The 15,081-nt window shown below is 34.6% G+C and overlaps 2 protein-coding genes across 4 annotated transcripts; one reads left to right on the forward strand and one right to left on the reverse strand.

Annotated features, from left to right (window-relative positions):
- Positions 1–220: 220 nt before the first annotated feature.
- On the reverse strand, positions 221–3,152 carry LOC146898649 (putative disease resistance protein RGA3). Of its 3 annotated transcripts, none has more exons than XM_085733367.1 (2): positions 2,888–3,152; positions 221–2,816 (listed from the first exon to the last, which is right to left on the reverse strand). In XM_085733367.1, exon 2 carries the CDS (start codon positions 2,644–2,646, stop codon positions 424–426), a length of 2,223 nt encoding a protein of 740 aa, XP_085589493.1. In that variant the 5' UTR covers positions 2,647–2,816; positions 2,888–3,152; the 3' UTR covers positions 221–423. The 3 variants fall into 3 exon arrangements, with proteins under 3 accessions (XP_085589493.1, XP_085589494.1, XP_085589492.1); XM_085733368.1 differs by having other exon boundaries at positions 221–2,819; positions 2,888–3,058; XM_085733366.1 differs by having other exon boundaries at positions 221–3,145.
- A 5,398-nt stretch (positions 3,153–8,550) lies between these two features.
- Positions 8,551–13,744, forward strand: LOC146898650 (putative calcium-transporting ATPase 11, plasma membrane-type). Its single transcript, XM_085738702.1, has 7 exons — positions 8,551–8,753; positions 9,106–9,172; positions 9,290–11,211; positions 11,293–11,451; positions 12,286–12,457; positions 12,529–12,827; positions 13,211–13,744. The coding sequence occupies exons 1-7, from the start codon at positions 8,595–8,597 to the stop codon at positions 13,502–13,504; spliced, it is 3,072 nt and encodes a 1,023-aa protein (XP_085594828.1). The 5' UTR covers positions 8,551–8,594; the 3' UTR covers positions 13,505–13,744.
- Positions 13,745–15,081: the final 1,337 nt, after the last annotated feature.

Here is a 15,081-nt window from a genome sequence, read left to right on the forward strand (position 1 = left end):
TTACTTCATTCCAATTCCTATGAAAATTACTTCATTCCAATTCCTATGAAAATTGGAAATTAACGTATATACACTAACCACCGTATCATCTTGGTTTGTCCTATGTTTACCTTTCTGAACCAATCATGTCATCTTTCAAACTTCAACCTAAACATTCAAAAACCTCAACAAATTTCATCGCAACCATTCAACAACTTTCAGATTCCATAGTTATACGAACTTCAAATAATTTTACCCATAGATTTCATATATGAATATATACATAGATTTTATTTTAACATAATAGCAACCAAAAGGTGTACATTTTGATTGATGTGCAATTTTAAAGAACATAAAAAGTGATGAAAATAAATTTTATTCCATACAAATAATCCTATTGCAGAAAGGATGACAATAGAAGAAAGAAATCAAAGCACTGGTCAACTAGATTCTGACATTGTCAACATATATTTCGCGCACATGAGCTATCTTTTCCCAATCCTCACCGGCAATCCTTCGGCATCTTCTGCTTAAAAGCTGACATCCATCAATTTGCAAGACTTGTAAAGAGGTAAGTTGGCCAAATCCGATTGGTAAATTTAGAAGGTTGGGACAATACCGAATGTGTACACGCATTAACGATGACAGATTCCTCACAAAATCAGGCAATGTCATGAGAGAAACGCAATCTATGATGAACAGATACTGAAGACTGCTTGCATAGAATTCAGGCTTCCTTGGTAGAGTTCTCAGCTTGCGTAAACCTTTGATAGTTAACGAACGAAGACTAGAAGGATTTTCAATGCACACATCCAATGATTCCATCATAGGACAGTTTACAACTTCTAAATTCTCAAGGGCAGTGCAGTTTTTCAAACTACTTGGCAATGAAGTTAACTTAGCGCAGTTGTGAATTCGCAGTGTTCGAAGGAGAGTGAGGTTCTTAGTTACTTCGTTCAAAGAAACAAGGCTTCTACAATGTTCAATTGTTAACGACCGAAGTGATGTTAAAGTACCAAGTTGTTTCTCAAAAACATTTGGAGAGGTTATCACCAAATGTCTAAGGGAAACTAAGTGGCTGAATTTTCTTGGGAAGGTACTGATTTTTCTGCATCCTGATAGCTTCAAAGTTTGTAGAAAATGCAGGCTACAAATGGAATTGGGAAGGAACTGAAGTTCGCTGTTTCCGTTTAGATTTAGATACCTCAGATGTTTCATGTTACCAATGCTATTAGGAAGACTTGTTATTCCCATGTTGCTCAAATCCAATGCGCGTAAATAAGTCGAACCCAAGAGAAAGACATTCAAATGAGGTCCCAATTTGGTGCACAAAAGAAGTGTTCTCAATTTTGGTAAATTGAGAAACAAACTTGGATCTTCCCTTATGTCTGCTTGATCCCAAATTGAAATGTGTCTTGTGCTTTCAGACATGTTTGAAGCATCAGAGTTAACCATCAAGTTTCCTGCCACTAATTTAGCAAGATCATGAAATAGATCATGCATTCTGCATTTTACTATTTCAGTTTTATGATTCTCATGTACTATCTCAAATATTGATCTTGACACAAACTCATTTATATACCAATTTCCAACATCTTCCAATTGATCATTGTTTGATGGTTGAATAAAACCTTGAGCCATCCATAAATGGATTAAATCTTGCTTATCAAATTCTTTACCTTTGGGAAGTAAAGAGCAATATGCAAAACATTCTTTATAAGGAGATGGTAATTGATCATAGCTTAACTTGAGAACTGCCATTATACCATCTTCCTTTTCGGGCAAATGGCTCATACTCCAAGTATCGCTGTTTTTCACCGACATCCAATAAGATTCGTCTTTAGTTCCAGATAGTAAGCCACCCACAGTTCGTATCGCTAAAGGCACTCCACCACATTTCATCACTATCTCTTCTCCAATTTTAACAAGATTAGGATGTTGAACTCTTTCTCCTCCTCCGAACGCCCATTTCTCAAACAATGACCTGCAGTCGCCATCAGCCAAACCACCCAACTGATACAGACTGTTTTCGATTTCATTTTCACCCATGACAGATGCAGTAATTTTGTAGCGCGTAGTAGCTATAATTCTGCTTCCACTTGCACAATTTCCTAATAATGATTTCTTGAAATCAAGCCATTCGACACGGTTACAATTCCAAACATCATCTAGAACAAGTAAAAACTTCATCTCTCTCACTTTAAGACATGATGACAAGACATCTATATCTTGAACAATCTCATCCGAACGATCGACAGCTCTAACAACTTTTTTCTGCCAAACCCTCTCTATATTCCAATCATCAGACACATCTACCCAAATCCTCAAATCAAAACCATTCTTGACACTTTCATCATCAAAAATTAAATTGACAAGTGCTGTTTTCCCCAACCCTCCTATTCCGACAATAGGAAGAACAACATTATTACTATTACTACCACCACCTAGTAACCTTTCTATCACATATTTCTTATCTTCTTCTCTTCCTACAAGCTCAGTGCTGCATCTCATATATGAGATTGTTCTATTCTCCCTATGTCTATTACTAGCAGTCTCCTGGTGTTGATCAAGTTCCTGCAAGTGAAGACTACTTATCCGATTCGCTATCTCATCGATTCTCACTATGATTTTCTTAATTCTAACATCCATATCAGAAAAGAAAAACATATTTCTTACCACAGTAACTATTTTCCATTCAGCCTCCACTTTCTGCCTCAAAGCTTCAGCATTTATGTCATCCAACAAGTCTTCTGCATCGTGCAGCGCATCCTGGAGCTTCTTCAACCAATCCTCAACCAAGTGATTCTTCTCCTGCTTCTTTTCTGCATCTAGAAGAACTGCTGAAATGGCTGACATGTCATTTTTTAGCTTTTTGAAATCTTCTTCGAATGAAGAGTATAAGTTATACCTGTTTGTAAGTATAGTGGTAAGTTCTTCAAGAATTTTCTTAGCAGCTGATTTGCATAAACTTATAGGGATTACCATGTTGTTTGATGCAAGTGTTTCAGATTTTTACAAGAAGTTCGGTAGTTGACTTCAATATTCGAACAAGGAAACCAGATATGTACAATTCGGATCTAGAGCAATTATTGCTAGAGAAAAGTAATAATGCACACGTTAACACTAGTCAATTATTGATTGGTTGAAAGAAAACTTCTTCAATAGAACTCACTGTGATCACATTTGTAAACAATTATTTATATTTATTATAATCCAAATATATCATTATTCAATCAATCTAGAAAAGCAATATTTGGTTAAAAATGTGATTGAAACGAGTATTTTTTTGGAAACTCACTGTATGTTTCCATACACCACAGCTGGTGGCGTTTAGCATGGGACAGTGAAGTTTTTTCCCACCATGGGAAAGTTGATTTTTCACCATTAGATCAAACAAGAAACATGGTATTATCTTAGTCACTCAGTACTGGATTTTTTTCCACACTTTCTTCCACCATCATTTTCTCTCTCCTCCATCTCTCATACCAGTCTCTCACCACCACCACCTTCATCATTTCCCCCAAATTTTTACATCTTTTCTTTTCATATTCATCCGCCGTCAAAGAAAACAGTGAGATTTACATTAAAAAAAAATACAAATCGACAAATCGCACCTATAACTTCCATTTCTATATACATAACATCAAATCACAATTCACAAAACAACCTTTGTTGTATTATCATTATTTTAAAATCATACAATAATCAGAGAGCAAAGGTTACTTATTTGTGACTAAGATACTACCATTCCATTGGTTTCTCATTCCCATTTCAGATTTGCATTTTCTAAATTTTCTTGGTTGTGTTTGAATGAGAAACCCAGGAATTTTAAGAAATAGGTTCATATATGCTTTCAGTTTAATCATTGTTTTTTAATTAATTTCAAACAAGAGGTAATTGTATCTTTGAAAGTGAAGCTACAAGAAATAAAAAAGCTAAAACAATCGATGCCTCTTATTTTGTTTTTAATTTGGTTAATTTTTTTTTTTTGGTGTTTTTTGGGATTGTTCTTTAATTTTATTTTCTGGGTGTTTTTAAGAACAATGAGGATGGAGTCAGTGGTGGTCTAGATAGATTTTGAGAGGTTGTTGTTGTTGTTGGTGGTGGTGGGTGAGTGGATAGAGACATAGAGGGGGAGAGAGAGATAATGTAAAAAGGATCTAGTGTTGAGTGACTATGATAAGACCATGTTCCTTATTTGATCTAATGGTAAAAAAATCAACTTTCCCATGGTGGGAAAAAACTTCACTGCCCCATGTTAAACGCCACCACTACTACTCCCTTGTACCAAAAAAATACACTACTACTACCTTGTAATAATGCAACTTATACATATTTTGTGTTTTTTTTTATTATTTTTTTATTTTGCAATTGGTCTAGTAAACAACAACAAAAAATTCAATAAATACTCGTAGAGAAGTGGTAATTTGACTTAAAAAAAATTGTATACAAGTTGGATTTCCACAATGTCTTCACCTTATAATAATACAACTTATACACATTTTTGTTTATATTTTTATTTTGCAATTGGCCTAGTGAACACTAACAAATACTTAAATAAATACACCCAGAGAAGAGGTAATTCCACTTAAAAAAAATTGTATAAACTTACTGGTATATTGTGTGACTCTAATTCAAACTCAGAACTCCATTGTCTTCACAATCAAACCATTAGATTGTAATAAAAAGGACATAATAACAATTAAAATAAGGTCTTAAAAAAAACAGCTAAAATAATGTAGCATTAAAATAAGAGTTGTTTATCCTTGTGAGCTTTGTTTACATATATATATATATACATATATATATATATATATATATATATATATATATATATATATATATCTGTGTGTGTGTGAGTCAGTTCTTATTCATCTTTAAGAGGTGAACTTTTAATCACTAAACTACATGATTAAAAAAACGAATTGTTCAATGATCAAACTCTTAAAAGCAAAAATAAAAAAAAAGGTTTAAATATGTGTTTAGTCCCTGCTCTTTCGCCCAGTTTTGACATTGGTCCCTGCGCTTTTTTTTGTTTGGCATTGGCCCCTGTACTTTGTAAAACTTTTGGCTTTAGTCCTTCCGTTAACTTTCCGTTAGAAAAAAACACAAAACTAACGGTGTGCCACGTGGGCCAATCATGACACGCCACGTGACACACTAAAAGACAAAAAAAATATTTTTTTTGAAAAAAAACATCAATTTTTAATTATTATTTTATTTATTATTTTTTTACTTAAAAATATCATTAGTCCCAGCACTTTGGTATTGGTCCCTAAACTTTTTTTTCTTTCTTAAAAATGAAATTATTATGCTTTAATTATTGTTTTGTTCATTATTTTTATTAAGAATAATCATAAAAAGAAATTAAGCTTTAATTGTATCACATTGCAAATGAAAATTGTATCGTATTAACACCGTGACAATATATAAAAATTAACAAATTTGATGGAAATTAAATTGCACTTTGGCAAATCAATTTATTAAAATCAATTTATCAAATTAGATGGAAATTAAATTAACACCGTGTATCACGTTGCAAATCAATTTATTAAAATACTAATTAAAATTAATTATTTTCATTTATTAATTAAAATTTTGTCTTTGTGTGCCACGTGGCGTGTCATGATTGGCCCACGTGGCACACAGTTAGTTTTGTGTTTTTTTTTTTTAACGGAAAGTTAACAGAAGGACTAAAGCCAAAAGTTTTACAAAGTACAGGGACCAATTCCAAACAAAAAAAAGCACATGGACCAATGCCAAAACTGAGCGAAAGTGCAGGGACTAAACACATATGTAAGCCTAAAAAAAATAAAAAAAAAAACTCTTTTCAATGTAAATTTCTTACTATATACGCTTAGAGCACAAATTGTTTTTCTCTCCCGTAAGTTGTCCCTCGTGAGCCTAACACAATAGTGCGCAAGCGTTGACTTCATCGTGCTGAGGGGTGGGGTGAGGACTACATAGTATGTATTTTTTTAGACATGCAAAAATATATTACTAAGTACTCTAAACCAAACACAAGTTTATATATTATAAGGGTTGTGTTATTTGAACATCCATTTACATGACAACTTTTGAGACAACCAAATTTTACAAAGAAAATGAAGTATTGACACAAAAACCAAAACAATAGAGAGAGAAAATAAACAGATAACGTAAATATAAGAGAGAAAATTGTCACAAAAGTTGTAAAAAAATGATTGTTCAAATATCATTTCTCATGTTACAATATCAATTGCATAATGTCGCATCAAATGATCAGGACACCATACAAAAAACAACCAAACACCCTTCGTCACCGTGACTACCAAAACTTACAAGAAAAGTCTTTTTGTCACCTATATACTAAGAGAAATGATAAATGAACACAATTTTTTTTGACAAAATACCAACACCGTATGATTATACTTATTTTCCTTTTTTTATTTTTTTTCTTTTCCCTCTTGCTCTCCCTCTTCTCGGTCAATTCTCCGACGAAAACCAGAACGGATCTCCGACGGCGGGCAAACTGAACTATCTCAGATGACGTGAGGGAGGTAAGAGGTTGTCGCCGGCAAGCGGCGGTGTGAGATCCAGATCCGAACTGGTTGATGGGTGTGAGGACGATGGTGGTCAATGTTGACGATTACGGTGATTGTGAGGACGGAGGTCAAGACGCCCGTAGAATAATAGAGAGAGAGAGAGAGAGAGAGAGAGAGAGAGAGAGAGAGAGAGAGAGAGAGGGAGGGCACGCGAAGAGTAGAGATGAAGAAGAGGGGGGTTGGTGGTGGTTGCTGTTGATGACCATGGTGGTTGCGTGGACGGTGGTGGGGCAAGACGGCGGCTAGAACAACGGTGGGAGATGATGGTGGTAGTTAGGAGGATGGTAGGAGATTGGAGAGAGCACACGCAGAGAAGAAAAGAGAAAGGAAAAAGATGGGTGTTGTGTATTTACAATGTTGCCAATGCTTTAAGGTTGAAATATCTAAATTACCATGGTGTCTATATTGTGTTAAAAAATTGTGTCCAATTATCATTTCTCATATACTAACTCTTTGTCACCTAGACATAAACTCAATTAGTACATAATACTACAACTAAAACAATAACTGACACAACCAAGCATAACTGCAGTACGATTTTGAAACGCAATTGTTAGTTTTTGAATTTACAAACAAGTGTATTTAGATTTCCAAAATTTAATTTAGGATTAATTAAACAAATGATCCCTATAAATAATTATGATTTTGTTTTTAATCACTACAATATAAAATCACACTTTTTAGTTTTTGTGACATTTTCCTTTATAACATTTGCTTCAGAGTGAAAAGACGCAATATCCAGAAGAGCAGAGACAACATTCACAAGGATCCTCTACCAACTAACTTTTCTTCTGCTAGAGGACACGATGTCCAAGACATCATCCACAACATCTGGCTTAGAGTCACACACACGCACAGATGTACATTAACCTTCAACAACTCCATATAATACTTCTTCATCACGCATAGGAATATACTCCAACACACTTCATATATAAAAAAAAAAAAAAAGATGTCCAGAACATCCTAGCACATTATCATAGCATAAAAAAGGCATATATATATATATATATATATATACATACCAGTTTCAACCTCAAGGTGCATACACCAAAACCGTCTTCAACAAAAAATCAAGTTTCATAGACATAATGTCATCACATAAAAGCATCAAACAAAAGGTTTTAGAAATTGGTCTTAAACATACACACTCAGTAGCAGTAACCACATCTGAACATCACACATTTGACACATAAAAATAAGAGAAATGATATTTTGACAACCATTTGCCAACAATTTTTTGACAACTTTCTCTCTCATACTCACAATATGTTTTTATTCTCTCTCTTACTTTTTCTCTCTCTTTTATTTTCAACCAATAGAAATAGAGGAAAATGAAGTTGTCATGAAAGTTGTCTATTAATGGTTGTTCATATATCATTGCTCTAAAAATAACTTGACGTTTTGATGGTTTAGGAAAAATGATGGCTAATGAATAGTGAAATAAGACTAGGTTGTGCTGGATTTGGAAAATTCCGAACGAAACGACATCTAACTGCCATTGCTTTAGCCGCATGGTAGTTAGCAATTGATGGGGTAAAATGATATTTTTCATGTAGGAGAGAGCAATTTATGAAGTGGGAAGAACAATTCTCGATTATTAATTACGAGGTTGTTTTAAAAGATTACATTCTCGGATCTATGTTATAAGCAACAAACCACTTTTTAAATTTATTGAATAACTAATGTATCTTGTCTACATTATTAGACCAAATACATTAATTTCAGATACATCAATTTTTCAATGAATCTAAAAATGATTTTTTAATTATAAAAGTATCTAGAGTTAGCAAACTGTATGGACGAAAACCCAAAAGACATGTATTTGAAGATAATAAAAGATAAAGATGTTTTGAAACACGTGTACCGAATGGTTTGTCATCTACAGTAATTTTTAGTGAATAGTCCACTTCTAAGTCAAGTCAACCAAACGATGCGTTGACGTCATGCTGCTCCATGATATTGAATGAAAGTTGAAAGAAAAGTCAGTTTGGAGATTGAGACTACACAGGGTCACTGATCTGGAATAACATGGAGGAATTTCTGGAAGACTTCGAATTAGTGGATAAGGATCGGAGTACAGAGGCGTTGAGCCGTTGGAGAAGCGCCGTCTCGCTGGTGAAGAATCCCCGTAGAAGGTTCCGACTTGCAGCGGATCTCGAAAAACGTGCCCTATTACAAGAAAAGCAGGTTTTTACTTTTCTTTTTGATCAAGTTACTCTCTAACTAACTCAATCTTATCCAATCTAATTTCTATCTAATTTCTATAATTTGTGTTTCCTTCCTATAGTATGTTGTTTTCCTATAGTGATTAGCACAAGTTTGTTAGAAGTTAGTTACTAGATAGAAAACGAAAAATTATGGGAAAACAACATACTATAGGAAGGAAACACAAATTTATTGTTAGTTTGAGATTCCAATGACATTTCCAAATGCAATGCTAATATTATCCTGCACAATCTTTCAAAGATAGTTTTTCTAGAATAGCTCATTACCAATTTGATCATTTGATTAATGTTTCCTTCCTTATAAACAAATACAGGAAAAGCTTCGGGCTGTACTAAATGTTCAAAGAGCAGCTTTACATTTTGCCCCGATTGCTATTGCTGGTACGGTAATTAACATATTGCTTTCAGTTAAAGCACATCTCAGCATTTCTCAATAACTTAATAACATACACGTATTATATGTTAGCATTTTTGAGTTCAACTGACTTTTGGTTGCAGATCCTGATTATGTTGAAGTGCATGTTGATGGTTTTGACATTGATCCAGATTCAATTGCATCTCTTGTTCATAACTATGATAACAATGGTTTCAAAAAAATTAATGGAGTTGAAGGCATTGCAAGGAAACTTCGTGTCTCAGTGGCAGCTGGTGTTAGGGAAAATAGCCTAAATACCCGGCAACACTATTTTGGGTTTAACCGCTATGCAGAAAAACATGCGAAACCTTTTATTAAATTTGTGTGGGAATCAATGCTAGACTCAACACTCATTTTTCTTATGGTTTGTTCCATAGTTTTAATAGGTGGAAAATTTGCCACTGAAGGGTTGCTAGTAAATGTGTATGATGAGGTGGGTATTATACTTGGTGTATTCTTTTTGGTCGTCTTTACATCGGTCATTGATTACCATCAATCATTGAAGTTCTGCGAATGGGACAGAGAGAACAAGAACATTTCAGTTAAGGTCACACGAGATGGGAAAAGACAGAAGATATCGATTTATGATCTCGTAGTAGGAGACATTGTTCATTTGTCAATTGGGGATCAAATACCTGCTGATGGGATTTGCATCGACGAATCAAGTTTACACATCGACGAATCAAGTTTAACTGGTCAGGTTGACCCAGTTTATGTAAATCAAGAAAACCCTTTTCTACTTTCGGGAACCAAAGTGATAGATGGGTCGGGGAAGATGCTAGTGGCAGCTGTTGGCATGAGGACTGAATGGGGAAAGTTAGTAGAAGTTTTGAATGACGTAGGGGTGGAGGAAACGCCATTACAGGTGAAACTGAACGGAGTTGCTACTATTGTTGGTAAGATTGGCTTGAGTTTTGCTCTTCTTACATTAGCTGTGTTGGTGATACAATTTCTTGTGTATAAAGCAACTCGCGGAGATTTTACTAATTGGTCCTCAAAAGATGCTATGAAGCTGCTGAACTACATTAATATACTTGTGACAATGATAGTCATTGCTGTTCCAGAAGGTTTACCATTGGCCGTGACACTTAACCTTGCTTTTGCAACGAAAAGTTTAACAAATGATAGGGCACTCGTGAGGCATCTTTCTGCATGTGAAGCAATGGGTTCTGCCAGTTATATTTGCTTAGATAAAACAGGGACAGTGACCTCCAATTGCATGGTGGTCAATAAACTATGGATATCTGGAGAAGTTGTGGAGATGAAAGATAATAGGAATGGAAATAAACTGAAAGGAAAGATATCTGAAGAAGTTCTGAACATACTTTTGCAGGCTTTATTCCAAAATAATGCTTCCGAAATGGTTAAGGATAAACAAGGAAAAACCACAATATTGGGAACTCCAACAGATTCAGCATTGTTGGAATTTGGCTTGCTGTTGGGGGGTAATTTTGATGTCCAATGCCAATTGTATAGGAAACTTAAGATTGAGCCTTTTAATCCTGTTTACAAGATGATGACAGTCCTTGTTAGTCTTCCCAATGGTGGACTACGAGTTTTCTGTAAAGGTGCTTCTGAAATAATATTTAAAATGTGTGAAAAAATCATCGACTGCAATGGAGTAGCTGTTGATTTCCTTGAAAACCATGCGAAGAATGTCGATCTTGTTCTAAAAGATTTTGCCTCTGAACCTTTGAGAACTATTTCTTTAGCTTACAAAGATATAAATGTAATCCCTACTGAAAACAACATCCCTGATAATGGCTATACACTGATAGCCATTCTAGGAATCAATGATCCTATACGCCTTGGTGTCAAAGACGTCGTTCAAACTTGTATAGCAGCAGGAGTAACCATTGCCATGGTCACTGGCGATGATATGAATATAGCTAGGACTATTGCTACAGAATGTGGTATACTCACCAATAATGGTTTAACCATTGAAGGACAACAATTTCGGAACTTGTCTACAATGGATATGGAGGTTACCATACCAAAAATTCAGGTTCTAATATCACTGTTTGTTCTGTGAATTTTACCTCTATTTGAAATGTTTGTTTCTCTTACATGCTTAATATTGATGCAGGTGATGGCGCGATTCCTACCACATGACAAACACTCCATTGTAGCTTATCTGAAGGATATGTTTGGTGAGGTTGTTGCGGTTACTGGTGATGGAATCAGTGATGCTCCTGCACTGCATGAGGCACACATTGGAGTTGCCATGGGATTATCAGGCACAGAGGTTTTCTTATATCTCTAAAAAATAAAATCTGCAGTGATTCTGTTTGAGTCCAAAGTATAATAATCCTCAGTTTTGTTCTGTTTCTTCAAGAGATGCTACGAGTTTGGATATACTCAAGAAATAGAGAGTGAAACTGAGAGATATTGAACACAAATTTAGAGAGGAAGAGAATGAATTTTAAAGTATTTGTCATTGAATAATGTTTTTCTTAATTTGATCTGAAATTCTGAATAGTAGATCTGAATTTGTAGGCACAAAAAGCCTATAAAGCAAGCTAACTATTCTGTTAGAGTTAACAGTAACTGTAACAGAACCACTAACTAAACAACTAGCAACTAATCTAATCTATTCAATAACATAATTAACATTAGCATAGCTAAACAAAATAAAAACCAACAAGAACTTAGCTGCGAAGATTGTCGAGTTGCCAACATTGGATAGTGGTTATAAAAAAGGACATCCTTTACCTTAAAGCCGGTTGTGTGGCCAACCTGCTACGGAGCCACTTACACTCCGGATGTCCGGTCCTTCTATATGCAGTCAAACCATACTATAGTTTTTACTTTTATAGTTCACGGGATGTGAATAAGTCTACAATGCGTCTTATTTTAACACGACGATCTTTAATCTTGGCTCTTCAACATCCTTCGTAAGGTAGTTCAGTATCCAGATTTAGTTTATATTCATATTCATATCCAATGGTAAAAGCCTTGTACGGAAAGCAGCCTACCTCCTACATAACTAAGTCTTCTCCTTCATGCTAAAAACTAATGTGTGCCTATAAAAAAAACATTTCTGCTTGCTGAATGTTTTATGGAATTATACTCTTCACAGATTGCCAAAGAAAATGCTGATATAATTTTAATGGACGACAACATCACTACTATTGTCAATATTATCAAATGGGGACGTGCGGTATACATAAACATTCAAAAATTAGTGCAGTTTCAGTTAACAGCCATTATTGTTGCTCTGGTGATCAACTTTATTTCTGCTTCTGTCACAGGTTTGTTAGTATAACATTTGGTTATCATCTATTCAAGGGTAACAGTTTTGAATAGCTTTCTTCACTTTCAGGTTATGTCCCGCTAACAGCTGTGCAGTTGCTTTGGGTCAACTTGATTATGGACATCCTCTGCCCTTTAGCTCTTGTCAGTGAGCCACTTAACGATGAACTTATGAAGAGGCCTCCAGTTGGAAGGGGAGAAAAATTTATCACGAATGCCATGTGGAGGAATATTTTTGGCCAAAGCATATATCAAGTTATTGTCCTTATGGTTCTTAATTTTCAAGGGAAGAATATACTTGGTATAAGTGGTTCAAATGCAACTGATGTGCTTAGAACTTTGATCTTCAACTCCTTTATATTTTTTCAGGTACAGTGAATCAAACGCTCAAACACAACGCCATGAATTTTGATTTTAGCTTAAATTTCATTTTGATCAACTCAATGCTAATTACCATTCATCAACAATGTAAAAAAGTTTTAACTAGAGGTCAATCATATTTCCCAATGGTATCATTTTGTTACATTATTTTCTAAACATTTCCACAAATATCTACTACATGGTGAAGTATTGTCAGACACATATAAATCTTTTTTATAGAGTCAATGCCACAATTATTTACGATCTCCTCGTACTGAAACTGTCATGAACTAATTCTAAAACATTAATTTAAATGATGAATGTTTGAAATTGCCTATTCTGATTTTTAATTACTCTACTATGTTCTCCATTTGCCTTATTTCTACTGCCAGGTATTCAATGAGATAAACTGCAGAGAGATAGAGAAGATAAACATTTTCAGAGGCATTTTAAACAGCTGGGCATTTTCGGTCATAATTTTCTCAACAGTTGCAATTCAAGTAATCATTGTGCAGTTCCTTGGCAATTTTGCCTGTACAGTGCCTCTGAACTTGGAACTCTGGTTAATTAGTGTTTTAATTGGTGCTACTAGCATGCTTATAGCTTGTCTTCTGAAGTGCTTCCCAATTGAAAAAGATGTAAGTATTCGCTGTGACGGTTACCAGGCACTTCCTGCACAACCATAGCTAGCACACAATTCAGGAAGAATATGGTTTTCCCTGAACTTTTTTTGCTTTTGTAAATATTTTTTGTAAATCCACGTATCATATTCATCTTTGGCTCCTTGAAGTTTCCTTTCGCGGAATATTGGCATCATTATCACGACCTTACCTGTATCATGTCATGATCGGTGCATAAGCTAAACTGAGATTTCGATCTTCTCATGTTGTAATTTCACAAGGGAGTTATGTGGAAAATCTCACAAATCCGCTTGTTCTTTTTATTTGATTTAAGTTATTTGATTCAACAAGTTTTAAAAGTGAGTTCTCCCACATAACCTTCATATACTTTTGTTTTGTATTGTGTTGCGAAAAAACTAATTTTTTCAAAAGAATCCTCAGAAGTTCCCTCCACATTTTGATAGTATTCACGGTGATGGCATTCCTTGTAACTTTGATTCAAAGAGAAATTTGGAACACAAATCTAGTCTTCTAAAGAACTCTCATGTTGTTGGGTTTTTGGCATTCACATTTTTGTATCACTACAAAATGATAGGGATTTTTGTCCAATTTTTTTGAGGAACACGGTGTCCTCAACAATGTTCCATAAACTCTTGGAAGAAATGTCCTCAGAACATGCTTTGATCTGACCATAGCAGGGTGTGCAAATCTATTTTTTTCCCGTGGAAAGCGTCCATAGAATGTATGAAAATTTGACCGCGCAGGTGACTGTTGCAGGCGTTGTTTTTAGGTGCCTTTCCAAAGAATTTGACTGCTGCAGGTAACTCTTGCAGGCATTGTTTTTGAGCCAAGTCTTTGATTCTCTAAAGAAGCTTATCATCTGAAGAACTAGTCTCTGATCCTCTAGAAGCTTACCCTCTGGAGATCAAATATCATCCTCTGAAGCTTTCAATCCAAATGTTCAAAATCAAATATTGGTAAATTATACACAAGATACAATAGTAAAAGTTATACGCAACAACCTCTGCAAATAGTACAAGATTGTGAAGACAAATTCTGCAACAAGACAAGGTCGTGAAGAATTTCTCTTAACCATATTACATTCGATGCAACGACTTTTATTCCAAAGAATATACTCCACAATGTCCAAATCATTCTAGGCTATGTAAGGAGCTCTTGAACACACTTAGTAAATCACACAAAAATACATACACAACAAATTGAGAAACAATCACAAAAGTTTTATATGAACAAATTTGCTAAGTCGGAGAAACAAATAAATAAGTGATATACATTTCCATATACTTCCATAGAAAGATCAAACACTTGTATTATTCCAGAAATTTATTTATCCATCCTATGAGAAAAAACTTGTAATCAAACCAACAACTTTTCATTTCATTGTTGTTGTAAATCCTCCAAGGGCTAAGGTGTAGCCAAAATGGTGGTTTTGAATTTATTTATCTTGGTTCTTAGATATTTTTAGTGGAGAATTTTTGTACAAGTGATTTGTGAAAGTGTAAATGTGGCCCCGGATCCTTTATTTGAAATGAAAATTTTGATATTTTACTTCAAAATATGAGTTTAATTTTTATGAAGGATAAACTATTTTTACTCATGCATCCAATCAAATCACATGATAA

This window comes from Medicago sativa, chromosome 8 (genome assembly GCF_051527215.1).
Source record: "Medicago sativa cultivar Bolivia chromosome 8, Bolivia_mono, whole genome shotgun sequence".
NCBI classification, from domain to species: domain Eukaryota; kingdom Viridiplantae; phylum Streptophyta; class Magnoliopsida; order Fabales; family Fabaceae; genus Medicago; species Medicago sativa.

Coding starts and splice junctions, on each gene's coding strand:
- LOC146898649 (XM_085733366.1), bottom strand. CDS start 2,964: ATGGTAATCCCTATAAGTTTATGCAAATCAGCTGCTAAGAAAATTCTT.
- LOC146898650 (XM_085738702.1), top strand. CDS start 8,595: ATGGAGGAATTTCTGGAAGACTTCGAATTAGTGGATAAGGATCGGAGT. Junction 11,212..11,292: donor TTACCATACCAAAAATTCAG/GTTCTAATATCA, acceptor ATATTGATGCAG/GTGATGGCGCGATTCCTACC. Junction 12,458..12,528: donor TATTTCTGCTTCTGTCACAG/GTTTGTTAGTAT, acceptor CTTCACTTTCAG/GTTATGTCCCGCTAACAGCT.